The 24,970-nt window shown below is 38.5% G+C and overlaps 1 protein-coding gene across 3 annotated transcripts in view; it reads right to left on the bottom strand.

Annotated features, from left to right (window-relative positions):
* Nucleotides 1-24,970, bottom strand: part of LOC124135858 (ETS translocation variant 1-like) — an 86,140-nt gene that overhangs the window by 29,717 nt on the left and 31,453 nt on the right. For 2 of the 3 annotated variants that reach the window (XM_046501490.2, XM_046501491.2), the window contains exons 4-6: nt 23,022-23,081; nt 6,993-7,260; nt 2,548-2,795 (exon numbers count right to left, since the gene is read on the bottom strand). In XM_046501490.2, coding sequence (XP_046357446.1) covers nt 2,548-2,795; nt 6,993-7,260; nt 23,022-23,081 — 576 coding nt within the window. The remainder of the gene's footprint in view (nt 1-2,547; nt 2,796-6,992; nt 7,261-23,021; nt 23,082-24,970) is intronic. The other variant, XM_048382439.1, reaches the window with a different exon arrangement.

The following is a 24,970-nucleotide window of genomic DNA, read 5'->3' as shown; positions in this document are numbered from 1 at the left end:
ATTTTGATTCTTTCACCTTCATTTTCATTTACTTTGAAAGAGGTGGGAGGTGGGAGGGTGGAGGGTTGGGGATGGTGTGTGTGTGTGTGTGTGTGTGTGTGTGCGTGTGTGCGTGCGTGCGTGCGTGAGTGCGTAAGTGCGTGCGTAAGTGCGTGTGTGCGTGTGCAGCATGTGGGTGTGGAGGGTGGGGTGTGTGGTATATTTTAAACTTTTACAATCTGTGTACCATATTTTTTTGAGTATAGTGCGCACCCATGTATAATGCGCACCCCCCTCTAGGGGATTCAGTATTTTGGAGAAAAAAAATTCGAATGTCAAGCGCAGAAACAAAATACACCGTAGATCTACCCCTTCAGCGAATTCCGGTAAACGAACGGGTGATGAGAAACTTGGTCAGTACAAATTCTAAATTTGAGATGAAATATCATGTATGTGTGTTGTGGCGGACCCGGCTTTAATGTTCAGTATAGGAAATACTCCAGAAAAACAGTCCATGTTAGAGTGCGGGATTTACAGGGATCGCTATTGGGATGAGGGTGCTGGTGTATTTCTCTAACACTAGGCCCTGATTAATATCTCCACTGATTGATGATTTGATGTGCCTGAAGTTGCAGGAACATTTTGTAGAAACATGTACAATTTGCTCGACATATGCAAGCACTTCACTTGAAATACATCCGCCTATAGTTTGTATTTGGTCCTGGGCTAGAGGTGTTTTTTAATCAGCTAAACGCTACTGCAATTGTAAATTAATTACCAACCATTCAGTACCACTTCTTCACATTCTAAATTTATCACAATAAATCTTTTTTACGAGAACAGAGTCTACTTTAAAACACAAACGTAGCAGGACACCTTTTCCATGCTCTTTGGTGAATTTCGGCTCTATACACAATTGTAGTTCTTGAAAAAACTCACAAAAACATGATACAAAATAGAACTGAGATCAAACTGCGCTCTTCAGACAAGGAGGTGAAAAAGAAAGGTGGTGTCGCCCTCTTGTGACCTGAGACAGGAACTAAGCCATTGAAAATCCTCCCACATGAGAGGGGAAAACTTGTTGGCCCTTGAGATAATCTAAACAATTGGGAAGGCCTGGATTTGGACAGCTTGATTGATACCATAGCTTTGGTATTGCAAATGCTTAAGAATGGGTGTACCAAGAAATTATATACACCTTAAAGTTCCATGACAAGTCAGATAAATATCACTATTATGGTATACTGTATATTATTTGTGTTTGTTACCATGGTTACAGTAGTATCATTGAACAGAACAACTGGCAAAAGCAAAAGCAACATTATTACAAAATATATGTCAAATATTTATTATCTTAGGTATTATCATTTATTCTATCATAATCATAATCATCATCATCATCGGCCGTGAAGATCCGGGGTAGAATAGGTCTTCAGCAACCCAGGTTGCTGTAAAAGGTGACTATGTTTGTCGTAAGAGGCGACTTATGGGATTGGGGTGGTCAGGCTTGCCGACTTGGTTGATGCATGTCATCACATCCCAACTGCATGGATCGATGCTCATGATATCAATCACTGGATTGTCTGGTCAAGACTTGATTATTTACAGACCGCTGTCATATAGCTGGAATATTGCTGAGTGTGGCGTTAAACAACAAACATTATCATCATTATCATCCAACTAGAGATATAAGAATCATGAAATGGAAAAGTCTAGAATAAACAGAATTCATTATGGCGACATTATTGTGAATTATAAAATATTTGTCAATATGGCATGAAGAATATACACATAGATTCACAACATAAAATGTCAACTTCAAAGAAAATGTATTTCCGACCATCTGTCAAAACAGACTCCAATGAGCATAAAAGGCAACACCAGTGATGAAAATTACATAAATTGATCACCGAAAATCAGTGACGAAACCAGGTATTCTGACACCAAGAAATCCTTTCCCTGATCCACTTGCATCAGAAACACCAAAATATACAAATGTTAGAGTAAAAATCAAATTCACTACTTGCTGATTCCTTAACAATCCACCGTCTCCTTGAGACCATCTTCTATTCACAGGGGCACTTTAAGTAATATATTTAACATATGACAATACATTCTCGATTATTTAGACCACTATATCTCCATTCTATATTGATAAAAACCCTCGACCCAGCGTCGTCCCGGAAGTGACGTCACAACCCCATGCTCACATCTCTCTGCACAGATTTTTTCTCGCACGTGATTTGATTGGGTATCGTACTATTTGACTGTCGCTCAAAACGAAGTTATGGTTGTGAATGTATCTTCCGTATGATTCAGATTGAATCGAGTTACAGTCCTCTAGTTCAGACATTGTCTGTTTCTCTGAATATTTGAGACATAATTCTTTGTTCACATATAAGGGCATATTTCATTTTATTAAGGGAAATCCATTTAACATGTGGTAGCATTAATACCATGATATATAGGTATTTGAAGGACCACAACATAGCCCCATTCGTGACCAACTCGTGTTAATCAGGGACAAGCCGAATAGTGAACTTAGTCCGTTCTAGAAATACTACTTACCACAGCACTGACTTCCATCAAATGATGTTTCTCGTGGTTCCTGTTTGATGGCCAGAGTTCCCGTGTGAGCCGCAGGGGCAGATGGGTACCCATGATTCCTTCCCATGTCGTAGTTCCGCTCATAGTCGTGTTTCAGCATTTGTTGATGGTAGGGGTGGGGCAGCACTGGAGGGGGGTGGGAAAAGGCTTGTGGGCGGGGCTCAGGGGTAGTGTAACCACTGCTTGGTTCCGAATGAGATCGCTGATATCTGAAATAATTTCAATAACATTAATATGGTTTTGTAGCTATACAGACAAGTACAAGTAGCCACGTACACACACACGTGTCTGCAAGTGGCAATACACACGAAATCTCCTCGAAATGTAGATTCCATTGTACGATTCCGACTATATCATGCACATGTGTAGATTGATCACTATCAAATACACAAATACACCGGTGATACCCATCATAAACACACTCAAAGGCAAGTCAATTTGTCATGACAGATTAACTGTAGTAAAAGGGAAGAATCGGGTGTTCTTTAAGTTCTTTTAAGTGGTATATATTCCAATCTAACAGTCAATTATCGTGCATGAGAGATTTTGTCTCGTCTTGACACGTGGCATAATAATGCTAACGTCTAGACATTATCAGGAAATAGGTACCAGACTGCGGATCACAGATCCCCTTTACACTCACAGCTATAATGGTATATTAACCTACAACTATTGTAAGTCTATGATTACTTATCATTATAATCTGAGGGCTAATCTCGCTTTGTGCAGATGTATCCTTGGTATAGAAAATAGAATATAGAGAGGACCCCTGAAGGTCAGGGTTAGTATTTGTCTTCACAACCCAGGCTTGCCGTAACTGGCGACTATGCTTGTTGTAAGAGGAGACTAACAAGATCGGGTGGTCAGGCTCACTGACTTGGTGGAGTGCGTATATCGATGCTCATGATATCAATCACTGGATTGTCAGACCGCCGTCATATAGCTGAAATATTGCTGAGTGCGGCGTTAAACAGCAAACAAACAAAGAATATAGAGAGACTTCTAAATTACAGCAGAACCACACTGTTCCAGAGGCTAAACCTATATTTCGGAGACAGGATGTTAATCTTCTCAAAATAAACTTTTGACAAATGAGAATATCGCGCACAACAGTGCCTTAGGATATTCGTATTCTTACAAAGGTACATATTACTAACAGGTCTGTCTAGGGATGTAACACGTATTAGGTCTACCTAAGTGTCGTCAACTTTGCTTCCTTCATTGTATATATTACTGTCAGACTAGGTGAGACAGATGTATGGGAAGGGCAAACTGGTGGATTCAAACACCAATGATGAGTGTTCACCCTAACATCACAGACACATGAAAGGTAAAAGGATGTGAAAATGGAATGGACAAATTTGTAGTTGAACACATTCAGGAAACGTTTATTATTTCATGCGAAACCCAACCCAACATTAAAATAACTTTTATATATTTTTTTTTTTAACCTTTTTAAAATTCATATTTTCTATTTCATATCTTTGTCATACAAACAGGACAATTCATTAACACAACATTTATTTATGATAAAGTATTACCTAACCATAAACTTTAAACCCTTTGTGACAGATAAGTAAAGATTTATAAACCAAAGACAACCATCTCAGAATGAACCATTTCATTTGAGGACTGCGCCATAAAAGGACAGAAAAGTGTGCACGTAATCCCATAAAAACCGCTGTGCACGTCATCTGCACTCGAAAAAATGTACGTCATTTGTGCCTTGTTTTTCAACCCCTGTCGGTTATTTTTTCAATTATGAATTATTGAAAACCAAAGAAACACGGATAATAAATAGGAATGATCGTCAACTGTCACCCAAAACGTATTCCATTATTTGTTTTTTAACGCAAGCACACATGTACAAATTGATGCAAGCAGCTACGGAGTTTCCCTTACGTAGCCGCGGGCAATGATGACAACCCACGTCAGGACCGCGCGATCCCTCGAATCGAGAGTGCAATCAAACTATATTAATGGTCCAGAAAATTCCAAAGACACTCTCCCATACTGCAATTTGAAGCCAAATCTGCCCTTTTGCCTGCTTGACAAATAGAGAAAAAGCGAGAGCTGACAGAGGCGGTATGGCCCGGAGAGAAACTAACGCGACATCCATGCCTTGACTCGCCCCGTGATTCCAAATCATAGCTTTTACAATATCCACTATTAACACAAATTACACCTTTGAGCAATCGCACGCGTTCTCCCTCTCTATGAGAAGATTTCAATTTCACACAGAGATGCCGCTTCTTAAAACTGGTAACCAGGGCGACTGAAAGCTACCCTAGGTGGTTGCAACGCTTCGTCCTAATGGCTAGGATCAGATCTCGGACAATTACAACATTTAAACCCCTGATATGCTTGTTCGCGAATTCAACACCCTTATCCTAGCAGGAGAAGTGTTGATGGCTCTTCACATAGCTTCGAGCAGTTTTATGGTTGGAATTATTCCGATATGAATACAGGATGGCTATCAGTTTGTGCGACTGCCTAACTTACAATGATGTGAACTTCCCACATGAACAAAATGTTCTTAGAAACTCGTCTGTGGAAAAGTCATGGCATCAGAATCAGTGAGCTAACTAATGATAATGTAGCCTCTGCCACCGCAAGAGGCCCTCAATTAGCTGGCACAATAGCGACTGTCCTGTTCCCAAGCGTTCGGCCACTAATGTATTTTGAATCATTCGATGTCTCAAGCTGAACATTTAATAAAAAAAAGATACGAGTACGTCTTCATTTGAATCGAAAACTATTGAAAACTCTCCATTTGGGTAATGCTTCTTTTGACATAGAAGGGCACGTCCATGTTTCTATTAGTTTGTGTACTTAATGAAGAACAGTCACTTGTTTAGATATTTACTGACTTCATAATATGTGTACAGTAAACTACGTTTATAACGAACACGTTTATAACGAACTGACCCATATAACGAACTTATTTTTTAGTTCCGACCATTTGTTGTACATATGCTGTATGTATGCTTATAACGAACTAAGGCTATTACGAACTATAATTAGTGGTCCCCTCGAGTTCGTTATAACCGTAGTTTACTGTAATTGTGTCTGGTTCTGTCGGTGCCACTTTTGATTTCGGTCTAATTTCGTTTGAGAGATGAATCTTGCCGTGTTGGTCTGTTTTACTGATTAGCATGTCAAAATGTTGATATAAATACAAGGGGCTTTAAAACTGGACCCAATTTCCGAATAAAGAAAGCGAACATGTGACGATCTGTAAACTGTCAACTTGAATGTTCAACAAAATGTTCACATCGTTATCTACATATGTCCATTTTGGCCAAGAAATTGAATCTTATAACAATGAAAATAACAACCAAACAAGATTATATCAAATTTACAGTGCTATGGTGACGTTTGTCTGTGATCATCATGTCAGACAACCGTTAATTGCATCGCGTAGACTTGGTAAAAACCACTCTAAATAATATGTAAATATGACAACCAGCTACAATGAAGAAGTTATCGTCCAACCTATCATGGAACATATCTTGGTAATGTGAAAGTATTTCTGTTCAAACTCTTAAATGATTTCCACGCGACTCTTCCCTGTCGTCCCACGTTATCGTGTCGTATATGGGCCTGCTTCCTCTCAGTGTTGGCTGTGCAACGAATGGATGGCTCTGCGTTGTACTATAGTACAATGAACACTTCTAACAGCGCGTTGTGAACATAAAGTTGAGGAATTGAGAATACTAAATCCGCATGACACTTAAGTAGACTGAAATCAGTCTCCATTTCCTATATGAATTTAAAAATTAATTTTAAAAATCCAAGATATATTTTGTTTGTCCCTGGTACGTTTTGGATGAATATTTTGAAAACACGACGGTAAAATGAAGACTGCTCAGGTCTTCCCTTCAAGAGGTTAGACACTAGACTAAGCCATCCATGCACCAACACAAGGAAATGAATACACCATCGACGTGCCTATAATTCCTCATGACCTGGTGCGTATGTTTCAGCGGGATTCTTGTTAAACGACAAACTCGAGTATTTCTGAGTTAAAAGGATTGCAGCAGATTTCATGATTAACTGTATATAATTTTCCCTTGGGCGCCTTGTCTGGATGCGTGATTGAGCTGGTATTAACACATTGTATGTGTTTATGTCGGCTTCAGCCCATGCTTACCGTAACAGGCGACTATGCGTGTTGTAAGCGGCGACTAACGGGATCGGGTGGTCATGCTCGATGACTTGGTTGATGCATGTCATCGTATCCCAATTGCATCGATGCTCATGATGTCAATCACTGGATGGTCTGGTTCAGACTCGATTATTTACAGACCGCTGTCATATAGCTGAAATTTTGCTGAGTGCGGCGTTAAACAACAAACAAACAAACAAACAAACAAACAAACACAATTACTGTACAGCCCACATACCTCTCTGACCCCGGCGGATATAACTCCGTGTGGTTACTGAAAGAGGATTCCTTGTAGGAGCCCGATGACACGGACTCTTTCCCTGAGGCGGAGGAACACGCGGACCCTGTTGGTGATGGGGTCGCATGTTCATATGGACTGTTTACAAATGTTTTTTCTCCATATTCAAACTTGGAGGCAGAGACAGCTTGTTTAGAGACGATTTGACTGCATGGCTTGGAGCAGTTGGTCGACTTCTGTTCAGCCTTGACCTTCATGTAGGGATTCCCTGCAATAAGAACGTTACATCTTAAGTATGCAATACAAATACATATACAGTAAAGTACGTTTATAACGAGCACGCTTATAACGAACTGACCTATATAACGAATTTGTGTTTTAGTCCCGACCATTTGTTGTATAAATGCTGTATATATGCCTATAACGAACTATGGTTATTACAAACTAAAATTAGTGGTCTTTTTGAGTTCGTTATAACCGTAGTTTACTGTACTTGTCTTCCATGGTTGCGTGTGGGCTTACAAGTATTTGAAAAACCACCCCCATGACATTTAAATTGGATAAATTGATCTCAATTCAGCATTTGGTTGTCAACGTTGGACGCCCAAGGCCATGACAGTCGTGTCTGATATTAGACAACATGGTTCTCTGGGAATAGTTCGAGAACACTATGCAACATCACTGATGTAACTCCGGGCCGCTTACAACTTCGACATACACAGTGAGAACTCGTTAACTCGAACTTCATTAAGACGATATAAGATTCCCACAGAATCCTTAATTGCACATGGTTTAATATCGTTCCTATCATCTCAAACTAGGGATGACTCGAATCATTCTATGGTCGAGAGGACTTCGAGTTAACGACGTTTAATTGTACATGTATTTTGTTGTAGTCATGCAAAATGTTACAATTGCATTCTCACGATTCAAACCTAAGCAAATATTCAGTAGAGAAATCTTGATAGCGCTTAATACCCGTGAAGCATACATGTTTCTTTAGTATATTCATGTGTAAACCTTTATATAGATCTTTATACCGTTGTCATGTCAGTCTTGCTTGACAACGGTATAAGAATCTCTACCGATACGTCTACTTGGTTATCAAAATTCTTGTAAATCACAAGGCCAAGAAGACTAAACAAACGAGCCCTTATTGAGTGTAGCAATGATAAAAAAATTGTCTGTATAAACGAGCTTGTCATGATGAAAGAGAACATCTGATTCGACATACATATATCATTCGAGTCCAAAACTATTCACGCAAACACACGATGGGGGCCAATAACAGACAAAGGAAGGCTCTAATCGAGACTTTCAACCTGTGTCTGGTTCGTTGTAAATGTTGATAGTGATATTTCAAACGGATCCAATAAACAAAAAACACCCCATTCGCATTCATGTAATCTGAAATCCAGCCATGCAAAGAAGTGAAAGACATTTATCCGTTCCGCTATATTTATATTCATCACGGAATAATGGAATAGCAGATTGCATTTGTTAATAGTGCATACGATATCGGTGTGGGGAACCTAGATGGAACATTTCTATGTGTTTCATCTATACACATATCTAAAACTGGATAATATTGTGGTTTATTTTAGACTCAGATAATAATGACGAACAATAAACGACGACTAGTATGATAAAACTAAAAAAACAAACTGTGATCGTGTTTTTATTCATACTGTTTTTTCAAGATGCACATACTCTAAATTTCAACAAAAACATATTTTTCCTCAAAACCTTTGTGTTCGTTATACACGTTATGGCGAAATGTCAAGTTTATTAAAGTGTGGTTTGTTGTTTATGTTTTGTAACTTTTATTGTGTAAACAGTTGGGAGACTGCTCTTTAATGCCACGCCGACAATAATATACTTAAATTATACAAATTATTTGCCGTATATGGATAACTATATACGACAACAGTCATGTTAGCCTTAAAACATGCGTTTGTAAGGTTCTTAAATGGTTCGACTGGACAGTGATTCTTGGGAGCACTAATGTTCTCAGTTACTGAGCCACGTTCTACAGAGCGATCGTAGCGGAACGACTAACGTACGTCTGTGTTAATGTATGGGCGTAACGAGGTCTAAGCGCTACGTCTATCGTAAGACTGTGTTAATGTATGGGAGTTACGATGGTCTTAGTGCTACGATCGCTTTGTGGAACGGGTTCTGAAGGGGCTGCCACGTCCTCTGGGCATAACTATGCTAAAACCACCTGATCCTCCTCAAAATTTGAATCTTTTGTTATGATAATGATGATAACTATAATAAAAAATTAAAAAATTACAGTGACAATGATGACGACGATTATTCTAAATCCGATTTTCTTCCAGAAACGTTGTCTCTGTGCATAACGCTAGCCATATAACATATTGGTAGGGCGTAGACGTAATTAAATCGCCCTCTGTTCTGACTACAAAGCAACACGTGCCCAATTATTTCTTTTACCAATTATGTTTTGAAGGTTAAATAGACGTAATGCTATGTCCCATCTGTATCGATCCTTGCTATTATATTTCTATAAATCAAAATATCAGCTGAGGTTTATATTATATTGTGTAATGAGATTGTGGCCATTTATAAAAGCGTTTTGCCCATTTCGCTTACCTTTGTATAAATCATGGATTTTTCTTGCATTCTTTTTCATTGAACTGGGCTGTGTATTCTACGGGGCCTTGATTTACAATACTATTCATGAATAACCCTTCTCGTTTATAATCTCAGTAACCACTGTACGAAGCATTGATTCCCTTTCTGCAATATTCATATAATAATTAAAGAAAGCCATTACTCAGAAGAACTGCATCTCAGGTGGCAAAAGCATTACAGGTAGACGCTAAAGAAAGCAAAACAATGACAAGCAAAACATTTTTATTTGAATTCTACATTTTCAAACTCACTAATTCAAAGTTCGCAAAGAGGACATCTATGGTTATTAACATCATTTCAATCCTCCATCAGTGATTCTGGATCCGTTTCGCTTCTCTCACTGTCCTGTTTCTCCCGCAGATGGTTCGACTGTGGATGATGTATATAGGTGCTCGACCCATGCCAATAAAAACTCGTCAGAATCGAAGGGAAGCTTCAAACTGGTCTCAGATTCGGTAATACTAGACTCTGGAATGGTTTCCTAATTAAAACGCTGAATGAAGATCCATAGCCATTATATGCCCAAATGCAGAAGCACACTGAAGGCGAGAATAAGAATGTAATCCCGTTCTGTCAGTAAATTTGGATTGGGTCGTCCTGATATAATCCGTCATTGAACGACATAATTCTGTTGATGAATCTGTCATAGTCGTCAGTATGATTATTGTAGCAGTGGTAGCAGTCAGGGTGACTGCACACGCCCACGTTTATCGATGGTATAAAACAACAAACTCGCACGCAATTAATTTTAGAAGAAATATAACTGCATTGTACTTTATAATGGATAAACAATTATATATTATTGATAACGAAGTAAAAGATGTATAGTTCGGCGAAATCTTCGTGTGTCTATACTTTGATTTATGAGAAAGGTTCATTTTCAAACGTCAGAATTGTCATGAGTAAATGTAGTGAAAAAATCAAAGACGACAATGCAAAAGCCTTGAAAAGTACATATGGTTTGGAAGTTGTAAAGTCTTTGCCAGTCGATAGCTGATTGAGCACCTGTGCTTTATTGAGTATAAAAATGCTTTCACAAGAAGAATAAAGTCCCTAAATCACAAAAAAATACTGTCACCAAACGGCGTCTGTTGGTTTGGCCACACAGGCAACTCCATGTACAAATGAGAAGAATGCATGAAGACAAAACTGGAAAGTCTATTACTGTGTTGATTAGATCGTTGTGGTCTACCGCAATTATCTTAATGAACAATCTGACACGTTCTTATTAGCAACTGATTCCAGTAATGTCTGTCAAACTTTCACATTTCACCTGAAACTGACAAGCTGCGATCCATCTTCATCCGTTCTTGTCATAAGCTGCACCCTCCATCTTGTCTGGTATTAACGACTTGGGGGACTGAGAGAGTAGTACACTGATAGAGGCTACGGAATCTTGGATGTTTCCAAGAGAATACGAATTACTTAGAATACTAAATGATTTTGTACTGAGGTCATTTGTAAGACGAGCACACTTAATAAAGCCGACTGCATCTACTAATGGTAAGCCAATAGCGAGAACATTATGGAAAAGATCATTCGCGTGATCGATATTATACAAAAACTAATTTTGACAAATATTTTTGTTTATTAAGTCGTTCTTTTCTATGTTAAGGGAAACTTTAATTTCTCCATGATTATCTGAATGTTAGATAAGTACATGACATGCATCTTTAATAGGATTTCGCTGTTTGGGAAATTATTTCTAGGCGTCATACAGCAGAAATTAATACAATATCTTTTCCAGGAAATACTTTTTATGTTAGTTACTTTAACATTCAAACAATTAATGATGTTCAGACTGTAGAGAGAACAGCTCTCTTAACTAATATTTTTTCATATACAAATGCAATTCATGATAAAATAAATATGATAAATTACATCAGAAACAAATCAAGCGTCTTCCCACAAATTCTTTGAACAAACATCCAAACCAAACAAACAACAATCAGTACAATAAATGTTACCGAGTCTGACCCCGACCCAATGCCTTCATCGTATATAACAAATATAATACTGTTTTGAGAAACCCGAAGAATTATGTTCCGTCAAGCCACAGCTCTTTCGGCCCTCATTACAGTCTCTGCATGGTAATACTACATCTAAATCATGTCTATAAAATACTGAAATGCGCATCAAGTTAGAGAAATCTATAAAGTTCTCGGACACTCATAAATAAAGGAATCACAGATCACGTTGAGTAGTCCCCCCAGAAAGTCCCCTTCAATCCTCAAGGGTTTGAATTACTATGCGGATAACGTTTGCCGAGCTTATTGTGAATGGGCGTAGGGGTCTCTCGCATTAAGGGCTCAATAAATCTAACTAACACTAGGGAACAAGGGGCGAAAGTCAATAGCAAATGCATAAAAGATCATCAGTCTCAGAGCTGGGACTGATTGATTGTTGTTCACCGCTATTCCGTGCATCCAAATCGAATCAATTGTCCCTGCCGTGGCTCGGCGTAACATAGGGTCATCTTTGGCTGCCAGAAACATGCTCTGAAAGGTCGGGACTAACACTTAGGGGGCAAGGGTGGGCTTTTTACGACGCAAGGAAGACTCTGGGGGCGGGGGTGAGTTCCCGGGAGCAAAACAGTATGTTATTTGACAGAGGTGATGTCGAAGGCCCGACAGTCAATCTGGTAACGGCCCATGGCAAATTACATTGCCGTTTACGTCAAGATTTACAGGCCGGAGTGTGAACACTAGAAGTTGTTTGCATTAGTTTTGAGTGAAATACGGCTTTCCTTTTCCCATTATTACCAGTACATTTGTATATTCCGGTTCTTACATAGACAGCGTGTGCAGGATATCCTTAATACTTCAACCATACGGAAGGTATATGACAAGAACGATATCGAAATAGAAATCGCCATATTTGACTTTCATTACGGTTTGTAATAACTCAAACTAAGCTGATTAATACAGCCATATGTATCTGTACATGAAAATACGAACCACCTTTACCTAGCAACGGAATTATTTTTCATATGCTCCTATAGTTGTGAATCAATATCGGAATTAACGATATACTATCATTAAAAGATCATTTGTGAAATAAAAACCTCAAATTGTTTTTATCTGGCTTATCTCACTAGTAACCATTGCGGAGCAAAATGGATGAACAGCTGCAATGCGAACCCTACTGTCAGTGTAAGGAGATAATTCCTATCGTTACAACATTGTTTGCTCAGCAGCAGGACACCTGGGTAGATTGACTGACGGGTCAAGTGCATCCATTGGACACTGTCCATTTCTGAACTATGTCCATTACGCTGGCGCACGTCTCACCTCAGGTGGTCAGCTATTAATGACATCACGTGACAATCACGTGACCGACACCCGTCTCCAGTGCTGGCAGGTGATAGCGTCAATGGAAGGATCACACATTCGGTGTTATTATACTGAGATTAATATGGCTTTCTAATAGGTACGGGCGAGGGGGGTCATAGAAATTGCGAGAAATTAGCATGAGTGGTTTGTGGCACGATAAATGCATTTAAATTAAGCATGAGTTGCTACACCCGAACACAATATGTCAACCGTCGGGTGACCTCTTTATTCACGAGGACTAAGGTATTTTTAGACATAAGTCGAGTTCATTATCATAAGTGGACTTGTCAAAATAATTGAAAATGCAAACGTTTGTCCCTAAACTGGTTTCGCAGTAGAGCTGAAGGTTAAGGAGAGAGCATAATGTGTGTATTCAATGTGTGTCCACTAACGTGCAAAACGAAGAGAGGGAGGAATTCGCGAGAATAGTTGGGTGAGGTGAGGTGAAATTGGGTTTAACGTCGCGTCCAAGATTACTGCACTTATAATATAGCGACGTGCATGTACGTGTGTGTGTTTGTATGGCTGCTTGTACTAGTCCGGATTGATACCGATTTATAGTGCTAGCTCACTGAGATACCATGCCGCAGTTTAACATGAATACCCCACTCAGACACAGTATACTGACTCCGAGCTGACCAGTCCTTGTTTTAGCCCCTTAATGCCGAGCGCCAGACAGGGTAACAACAAGTACCATCTTTTAACGTCTTTTGGTATGACGCGGCCGGGGATTGAACCCCGGACCTTCCGCTCTCCGGGCGAACGCTCTACCACTAGACCACGGAGGCGGTCGTGACAATAGTTGGGACAGAGAGAGGTTGGTTAAACTGGCCCAGGGCTGTGTTTAAGACAACCGAAAATGGAGATGAAATGTTTTAACACTAGAGTGAGTGAGTATGGTTTGAAGCTGATTCTAGCAATATTCCAGCAGAATCACGGGGACACTAGCGGTGGGATTCACATATTTTACCCATGTGGGAATCGAACCCGGATCTTCGGCGTGATGAGCGAACACATTAAGAACTCAGTTACCTCGGTTACCTCTTTAGGAAGGAAAGGTTTTAACTGAAAAAAAAGATTGCTTAAAGAGAGACTAAGCTCTGTGGTCTAGTTCTTATTTTCTGTCTCACTCTAGACGTAATTAAATACGCGACAAAACCCTTTCATAATCATAAGAGCCCAGTGTACGATTCAGACTATATCATATATCATTTTATATGTATATAAAAATCACGATCACATGGTGATAATTCCAGGCGTACGCGAAAAGATTAGCATAACCTGCCCTACCGGTGACACCCGTCACTAACACATGCAAAGGCAAATCAATTGTTGAACTGCAAACACGAGAAAATATTGTACAAGTCAAAATAGGAACTGCATTTAGCACCATATGCGTCACTGATGCGTGAAATTGTCTTCCATAAAGTTTTGGAAAGCTTTACTAAGGCCTTGAATGTTGCAACCTTCACCAAACAACGTTTTTGCTGTAGTAATATGCTCGACATTAAGGGAAGGTTGACTGTGGGAAAGCCGTCCCTCTTGTCATGTGATAGCATGTGACAGACTGAGACATTGTATCGAAGTAAAAACATACGAAGTACTGTTAGAAGGACTTCAACCAAATTTGCTGGGACTGACATATAGACCGAACCTTTTCCCTCCCTCTTAGAGAGGTCAATCATAAATGAAAGTGCGAGAGAATCGGGTTACTTCAGAGAAACTGTTTATTAAAAAGGCACAATATATGCTATTTATGTGACGTGTCTGTTGCGTTATTTACTTTGATTTGTAGGAAAATCATTTCAAATTATAAAACCAGAGACAGTAAGTGTATTAACAGTATAAGTAGCACTTACTCATCCTTACAGCATCAACTAGAAATCTAACACTCCTTACGCGTAGTATACATGCTTTGAATACAAAACTACCCTGTATTTGTTGAAATAAAATCTCCCCATTATGGTTTTAAGACTGCACGAAGTACAAATAATTACCATAATAATTTGGGTGAATTTAATTCATCCAATGCTAAACTAGGTTTCTGTATACGACGCGCAGCGCGGCGTGCGTTTCTTCTAATGTTGATGCACTCGCTTCCCTCGCGTCTCTATCGACAATCACTGTACAATAACACAAAGATGCTTGTAGCGCTATGACCACAAGACAGCGAGGAAGCTGGCTATTGTCTGGAAAATCTTTCGGAACTTTCGTGTATGCCGATGAAAACTTGACTCAACAAGCACCACAAAAGAGCAAAAGAGAATTACAGCCTAAGATCAATACATTCTTATTCAAGGCATGTAAAAACAGTATTTCTATTCGATGACGCTTTTCAGCTCGTCTGATAAAAGGATATGTTGCCCAATGGACATTTGCAAAGAAGCCATGCTTCGCCCTTTCATAGATGGCCAGTCGAAGCCATCATTATTTTACCCAGCGCAATACCAAAGAGAATGAGCCATTGTTGCCACACTGGGCAAAAGTCCGCCTGACGGGAAGAAGAAAGAGACATTGTAATTAGGCATTTGGCGTCCCAAAAGAATCCAAACACAGATTAAGCAAGCCTATTCTCGCTGATTTTCATAAAAGGTTTGATTTCATTAGTGGATAAATCCCTCTATCGGTACCTTTTGACACACGGCGACGAAATTCATCAACAAAATTGCAATTTACTAACGATCTTAATCCAAGGTGATGGTTCTGGTGTCTTGATATGATTTGGAAATAGTTATGATATGTATACTAACGCCTAATCAGGGTGTTTGAGTGCATGTCTCTAGAAATATACACATATACACATAGGACTTTAACGCTAACCTGTTTACATGGCGGTGTGAGGAACTATTAGCAGGCCGATTGACGTATATCTTTCATTTATTATACATGGCATGCAAAGTTCATTGTAGTGTACTCACGAACAATTTCAATATAACAACAAAATAGATACATTGTTTGTAAACATAAACAAGAACAAACTCTTGATAAAAGTCACGCTTCTGTTTCTCGATAAAAGATCATACGTCTGTTCCTCCAAAGTCTTTTTGTAACCGATACAAAAAATATCTTTATTTCATACGTGCATTGTTTCAGACCATCTGAAACTACGGCTCTAAATCCGGCATAAATCAGATACACCTCAAGTGTGCAAACAAAATAGATTAATTATAACCAGCTTATAATCACACATGATTATCTTTTTCAATTAGTAATCGGTCTGACCCATCCTAAATCCATGCGTGAAAAGAATCCGACACCCGAACAAATATTGGCATAGAACAGCATGATGCTCGAGTCCCGTATTGTCGCCAGCATATGTCGCCAGGCTAATTACACTGATCAAAGCTTCCACCAAATCAGTCAAGTCACAGACATTGGGGTGACTAGTGGAGAGGAAAAACTGACAAAAACTATTGTTTTGGGCATTTAACTAATGAATGCTTTGTGTTGATGTTCTCTGACCTGCCAAGCAATTAGCACCCGTGCGGTTGGCGGCCCTCTTCGATTGGAACACGCGATTCATGTATTGCACGTGCATGTAATTTTCTTGTCAGTATGTTTGAAGGGGTATCAAGATCTTAGAAAAGGAATGGAAGGTTTGAGTCTCATGTTTCTTAATATCTGACTTGAAGTTTTGATAACCTTATTGGACAAGCAAATATTGCCCCCAGTGATCTGAACAAGCAAATATTGCCCCCAGTGATCTGAACAATATAATAAAAAAAGAGGAATTGTTTGTTTATCAAAATAAAATTTCGTAATGTTTAAAGATCTGATTTGAATAAAGTATTTCGAATTATAGACAAATGCAAAAGCAGCGATACAGTTAAATTGTTTTGAAAGTGTTTGCAAATAGGAATAACCTAGATCATCAAACACATATTTGTGCAAAGAGAAAAAAACCGATCATGTTCTACTTAAGTCTCTTCTAGAGCTTGAACAGAGTGAATTCCACGATTTCGTTTCGTTACAAAAACCTTGTTAACATTTTACGGTTTTGATTGCACCACTTGTCCTATGAGGTAACCTTTCAATAATGGCCTTGAGGTGTACTGTAGAGCAAATGATCCAATCAAGACATTTTTGTAGAATATCTCTGATTATTCTAGTCCTCGTGGGCTGTCACCATATGGCGAAGAGGCTGGTCTAGCCTCTCCCAGCTGTCACAAACTGCCAATTATCCCAACAGTCTTCTTATGGGTGTATGATATATTTTAACCCTAATACGTGCACGTTATTGAACGCGACGATTTCAAAAACTGAACCTCGAAATGGTTATTTTCTGATAGCTAATTTTCAGCCAATTTAATCGGATTGTCACTTTTATAGATTGTTCCTAAATGTTCAAACTGGTTTTGACAATTTATGAATTGAACTTTTATCAGACAATGGGTTATCAAATGTATCCCGAGGCTAAAGTGACACTTGAAGTCTCAGGTGGCATAGTGGAAACATGCCTAAAAATTATTTGTGGGCTTTTAAATGGCGCCAAAAACATTGTTAAGAAACGCAGGCGGTTTTAATTGGTTGTCCTGAAACACTTGGGATGCTTGAACAGAAATGGCTGCGCTAAGACAGCCGCTCTGAAATACCATGTAGTCAATATGATATGAAACGTCCACGCCAGAGAATAAAACCAGTCTTAATTCCACCGAAACGAATTTGGCGTAAAAGACAAAAAAGCGGTGAAAATTATATGAATGGACCACTTAAAATCAGTAATGACACCAGGTGTTCGCGAAAAGGGCAAATATGTCCTGACCTACCGGTAGGGCGTTCATAGGACGTTTGAATCCTTTGCTCCAGGTATTACAAGAAGGTATGATCAAGGGCGTTTGAATCCTTTACTCTTGGCATTACATGGGCGTTTGAATCCTTCACTCTAGGCATTACATGGGCGCTGAATCCTTTACTCCAGGCATTAATGTGTGTTTAAATCCTTTACTCTAGGCATTACAAGAAGGTATGATCATGAGCGTTTGAATCCTTTATTCTAGGTATAACATGGGTGTGTGAATCCTTTACTCTAGGCATTACATGGGCGTTTGAATCCTTTACTCTAGGCATTACATGGGCGTTTGAATCCTTTACTCTAGGCATTACAAGAAGGTGTGGTCATGAACATTTGCTATCGGCTGTATTATTTTTTGCTTTGGTGTTATTATTTGGTAAGGAAGGGATTGATTGGGAAGCTTGTGGAATGTGTTTGATGTCCGATGCAATTCCCTATTTGAAATTGTACCATATGTTCCCGTGTTATTTTCAGGTGAACAATTGACTTGCCTTTGCATGTGTTCGTGAAGGGTGTCGTCGTTTGGGGAGGATAGCACTTGTACCGTCACTATTTGATAGTGATTCATAAAAACATGCTCACGACACAGTCAGTATCGTACAGACCCATCGAAAGGAAACCATCGAAAGGTGGAAAGGATTTTGTCGCTTTCATCTAAGGACAAAGATTGGTTATTTATCAATATTGTGTCATCATGTATCTTTCCCCGTCACGAAGTTATTTATTTTTCATTGACATCTTTTGATTCAATCTTATGTTTGATACGTTGATAGGAGATAACACTATCAGTTAGTTGGAAGATTAATTATTTACAGTTGCGTTGTTTTTTTCTGGAGCTTCAAAGGACAACATAATGAGTGAGTATGGTTTTACGCCGCTTTTATCAATATTATGCAAGGGGGCAGAAATGGGTTTCAAACATTGTATCAGTGTGGGAATCGAACCCGGGTCTTCGACGTAACGAGAAAACAGTGGGCTACACCACCACTCCAAAGGACAACAGAACACGCTTTTGGGTCTATTGAAAATATAAGATAAACTTAATAATAATTTTATATGATAAAAAGTCAGTTGAAACATCAGTATTGGAAGTAATCCATGTTGGACGTGCACAAATAATGTTCATTCCTGCGTCCAATGAATGACATACAATAACAGAATGGGACATACATGTGTATGCCTATGTCAAAGAACATACAGAGCCAGCATGAATGATGTATTGTATTGAAATCGGTTGAGGTTATTTCAGTATTCCCCTTGAAGTACAGACATCAGAACACGTTGTACAAACATAAGCTGGATCATTCAATCTCCCAATACTCGAGATGCACAAACTATCAGGGACAGGTCAAGACTAAACGCCTACACTAGAACGTTCCTCTGAGGTTCCATGGAGGTCCAGACGTGGTCATCTAAGTTATAAACTGCCCAGGAAACCCACGTCATCGGCCTGTCTCAGCAGACATTATACACAGGAGAAGACAGTGCAAACAACTTGCCTGGTCTAGACTGACCATCCCTCACAAAACCTCTAAGCTGGCACTAGCTACAAATCACGCCCAAACACTACGGCCAAGGCATACTGAGACCTGTCTAAAAGCTAGAGCCTCTCTATTTACTAACACCAATGAGCAGGTGCTCGTTCTGCTATAACGTTTCCCGTATCTCATTTAGGGAGAAGCCATTCTCGTAATGATCGCAATGGGACCTAGATCCTCGAATCCGATGCATATACAGGTGTTAAAAGTTCATCCATTCACGTTAATTACCTTCAAATCAAGCAAATATAGCAGGGACCTCACCTGGGCTTAGCGAGGGCAAAACCCAAGACACCTAATTAGTGTTTGATCGACGCACTATGGTTCGCAGTCAACGCAAGTTATACACTGTCTCCTAGGCAGAGGCCGTATTGTTCTCCCACTCCCATAGAAAAGATTGTTCACTTTTTCTTACAAATGTATTTTTCCTAAAATGTATTTTCCAGAATAAACCTCTTTTTGGCTGAATTTTACACTCGGTCGTTTCTTTCTTCAGTTTTTTTCAAGAATGCCGCCAGCTTTGGGAATGTTCTTTTATTATTCTTTCATTGGAACGGTTCCCATTACAAATCTATATCCAACTCCTTTGGAACATAAAACGGTTCTTTTGAAAAAAGAAAATCATATTAGTTATTTTAGATATGTTTCTTTGATATAATTTTTTACCTTCAACCAAATGACACGTTTTAATTATGACATTTGAGGCTGTAGGTCCCTAAGGTCGGTATGAACGACGTTGTTTTTGTTCAATTTATTATTTATTAAAGGTAACTGAACGAATGTTGTCCTGAGATAGTTACATTTGAAATATCTCAATTATATCTAAATACCATAGCTACAAAATATGTATGTCCGCCATTGACATTTTAAGATGGTCCCATTGGTAATATTCATTCCAAGCACATGGCCACTGGAATGTAAACAACCTATATTCATCGCACAGCAACTCTATTAATACGTATCATATTATACGTCAAAAGACATTATTAGTGGGATGAAGTCTCGCATGAAAAGACTTTACTCAGAAAATGAAATATTTGATTAAAACTTCCCAATTTTCATGGATAGTTTTCCCAAACGTGTACTTTTTTATAACGTATTATCTTTTACACGTCATAATTACTGTTAATGAACCATATGTACAAATAATATTACTTGAATGCATTGTGAATGACTAAAAGGAATATGCCTGGTAATAAACTGGTGTTTACTTTTATAAATCAAAGGAATCGGGGTAGCCACATCAACATAATTAGTTTGTCATATGAAGCTTTTATTTCTGACATAAGCCTCTTCATAAATTCTTCATCTTCTCCCTATATATGCTTGTGTAACAAAGGATGAGAGATAAGGTCCATGTCAGGGTTATCACCTGAGTATGCCTCTTATCAACCTAAACACACCCCTTTAAGACACCTATGTGACAAATCCATTTCTGAATTGGACAAATATTTCTTCAACTAGCTACCTTGTCCTGGATGAGATTACAATGGGTACTATCATCCCTTGAATCGTTCCCTCCACAGATACAAGTCTCGCAGCACGCAGTCATTTTCATTTTGCACGGAGCTCCAAAAATGGCACAAGGCTTTGACTGACGCTTGTGATATGATGTTGTATCTGACATAGAAATATTTTCTTGGTGAATGTAACGACGGGTCCGCGAATTCCTGTCTTTAATTACTTCATTCCAATCTAGGGGTTGGTTGTTCCTTAATAAGATTACCACCGTAAATGCAGTGATTCCATCAGGATTTGTATTATACACTGTCTATTGAGCTTTTGACTCTCAACAGACCCTCTATACACATGCGTGGATCTCAAATACGCGTGTGGGGTACTTAATAATCGTCATATTGAAACTTACGAAGGGGTAGAGAAGCACTTAGATAAAGCAATAAATTTTCGATCGGAATGTTTTTGCTGGACAAAAATTGAAACTGACGTGTTTGATAACGAATCACAAAGCCAAAATCATTTTAGAAATGATCTTATCGCGTCTAAAGTAAAATGTTTTTCATAAACAAAAAATTAAAGTCCACATGTTTCTCATCTGACATATGGAAAATGAATGAATCTTGCCATTTACCATGTGATGATTAGTTATTAATATTGTGATGAGCTTTTGTCATCCAATTGGATGTGATTTTACGTACATTTAGTTGTTAATAGTGGATCGTAACAGAAGATGGATATCATCTCACATTATAATTTGTTTTCTAATGCAACTGCTTTCAGTTATTCTTTATCAATTCTAGGTAGCTGTGATGTGAAATATTACAATGACAAGTACACTGATAACTAATTAGCTCCGACTCCATACTACCATTGTGCTGTTCATACTCAAACGTCTTAACCAGAAATGCTATATTAGGATTCCATATTTCATTCACACAATGGCCACTACAAAGTGACCTTAGAACTGACAGGGTTAACAGGAGACGATTTAATGTCCATGTCTAGACTTTGTACCAAACTGAGCCATTTTCTCTGTGCATTTAGGATATTTATCAACTGCTAGATTGATAGACAAAATAAAATTGGATCTTAAAGTAAAACAAAGTCGGTTTTGAATTAAATTGTCTAGGTTTGCAAATTATCCCGATCCTTGTTTCTCTTTAAGTGTTTATTGTATCAACCAATATCTCATGACATTTCCGCATCTCAGTGGACGCCATTATATATATATATTACCTCAGCACAGCACAGACACAGACTACACTATTTCCTTTGGCCGCGTGAACAAGAACTGTCTTTTTCCATATTCTACATTGCCAAAAAAAAAAAAAAAAGGAAAAAGTCTCTCCGAGCTAAGCTGCCAGATTTACTAGGTCCAAAAGAAACGCATTTGTAGATATTTCCTTCTGTTGGTGTTTACCCAAAAGCTGTTGCTCCTTGCTAAAGGTGAGATTTAAACTTGTATGTTTGACTTCTCTGTCACCTCTACTTCTTTTTTCCTCTAGAAAGCGAAGGACACTTAAAGTTTGGACATTTCTGTCGATTTTTTGGTCTCCTCGACCTTGTTACGGGAGGATAAACAGTCTTTGCCATTCCAATTCCGGTGAGAATTTTAATTATTTGCCGATAGCTAGTCAGGCTTCGGGCACGCTGTATAAAAATTAGATAATTGAGTTAAAGGTATTTTTATTCTGTTTGATTTGATTACGTAAACTAAAGAACATTTTCACAGTGTACATACAGTAACACTGCTCTTGAGTTGAATGATATCTAGAACTTGGATGAAAGAAAAACGACAACGTCGGCGTGTAACCAATGACACATGCAACTTGTCATGCCTAGCCTGATCTTTTGAATTAGTGAGTGAGTTAATGCTTTACGTCACATCGGCAATATTTCAGCCATATCGTGACGATCTTTTGAATTAGTTGGAACGACTTAAAGTTTCTATATGGCCGCTATTGCAAACATTACTTTTGTTATTATTATGATATACATAATAAAACCATTTACGGTCGTTCAGTGTAAAGAAGGAGGCATGTAGAAGATCTGAGTTTGATTCCATGTGTTGTTACAATTTACGGTCGGTCCTGGACGCACAATACCGAAACCATTCACCTATTCTCCGCTTAAGAAAGGGTGTAAGAGAGAGAGAGAGAGAGAGAGAGAGAGAGAGAGAGAGAGAGAGAGAGAGAGAGAGAGAGAGAGAGAGAGAGAGAGAGAGAGTGAAATGGGGTCTGGAGAGACTCACCATTGGCTGCAAATTCTGGGACGTATTGTTCACCCTCTTCGGTGCCCGAAGTGTAGCGGGCTGCAATAAGATTAAAAAAATAAAATCAATTAGCTGAAATTGGGATGTATTCTTTTCATTGTATAAGAACAATTGAGTTTTCATTTTAAATAAGGGCATGTTTTTCATGCCATTTCAGCTAAGCAATCATTTTAAGTTATCTTTTTTTAAGTAAAGTGTTTGCATGATTTATTTGAAGAAAAAAAATAAGGTATCCAAAGCAACCGCATCAGAATATGTTAATCTATCATCCAAAACTGGCTTCCACAAGAGATATCGCCTGGGAGATATCGCTACAATTAAACTGCATCACAATGCTTTTCAGATCATTGTATCGTCAACGGTTACCACGAAGTCACAATCAAATGACATCACTATATCGTTTATCTCGTAAAATATATCAAAAGACTCTGGAGAGATGCCGTGTCTTCTGTATTCAAAATTCTTTCAGGCATAAAAATGTCAAAGAAGATTGTTTGGGGACACAACCATGTAAAATGACTACAGGATAGGAGAAAAAGGTCATACCCAGGCATATGTATCAATCTGTTTTCAGAATGATAGGAATAATTCGTATTGTTAGATATTATTCAAACTGCATAAGCAAATTGGTTGTATCACGAGCTGTGACCTCTAACTGGTGTTCTCATAACATCTGTTGGTAGGGCAAATATTTTGTTTCTCCATTTTAGATCACATTGTTGACTCAATTTGAGTAAATAACCCTCCTCTCATTGTCAAATATCGCCAATCTCTGGCATTTTATGTCACAAATTGCGGACATTATTCACAAAACTGTTTTTGCTTTCTTCAAATCTAACGATTGGTAACCACACATACGAGCATTGGCTTTTACACCATCGGCATCATTCTTGACGTTCATATTTCAGCAATTTGGCATATTAAACACTACACTGTTTGAAATGATGCATGTTGATAAATAGTGTCATGCCGTGGAAGGAAGATAATCCTCCATAGCAAGGCAATGTCAATCGTACAAGGAAACCAACACAAGGCGAGAAGTTTAAACATCAAACAACAAACTTAAAAAATATTTCTAAAAAAAGATGATCACGGCTCCATGCCCTCTATTGCGATGATGTCATACTTTGGAAAATCGTATAATTCAGCTGTACCAGACATTATTGAATTCCATAGGTTATGTTTGGACCGTTTGCGTTAGATTTGAAACTTCTTAGATCATCATGGAACGTGATTATTGTCGCCACTAATTTTATTTGAATATAGTCAGTGGCCGTTGATAAACATTTCTTGTTTTTTAGTGTCCCATTCGTTATAATGTTTATCACTATTCTGCCTTTTACGCCCAATGGAATCTGTTACTGAATTCATTTTGGACTATATAAATAGTATTTGAAACTTTTCATTGTGTGTCATGTAATATGATTACGTCGCTGATATGTTTATTTGAAACACAATTTGAAGAAACCTGTGTCCTGAGAGTACAGACCAGCACACAAGAAAGGTACCCACAACTCAAACTATTCAAATCTCTGATTGGAGTATGATCATGATACTGTTCATAATAGAAATTATCTTAACCAAATGGGTCTATTTTGCCTCCTTTATGTACTTTCCCCAACACTGAAATGTAAACAGTGACGTTACTTTCAGTACCGTTATTATCAAGTAATCGCCTGTCAAATGCATTCCTTTTAAGAGATAGTCTATTTCAGTTTATCAATGGAAACACTTGACGGTCTTCCAATTTGATAGTAATATCTGATACAATCAATGGTACTTTCAAAGGAGCATTCAATTAAAACTGCTGGTACCTGTTTAATGAGTTATCAGATTCAGAATAAACAGGCCTGTCATGTGAAATATTTGACATGCACTCAAGCATGGCACACCCATTGCAAGAAGACGAGTTCTTTTAAGGACCAGAT

The sequence above is a fragment of the Haliotis rufescens genome, unplaced genomic scaffold (assembly GCF_023055435.1).
Source record: "Haliotis rufescens isolate VD_foot unplaced genomic scaffold, xgHalRufe1.0.p SCAF_4, whole genome shotgun sequence".
In the NCBI taxonomy this organism is placed as follows: Eukaryota; Metazoa; Mollusca; class Gastropoda; order Lepetellida; family Haliotidae; genus Haliotis; species Haliotis rufescens.
Note: the sequence above shows the minus strand (reverse complement) of the source record. Positions and strands in the feature narration are given on the sequence as shown.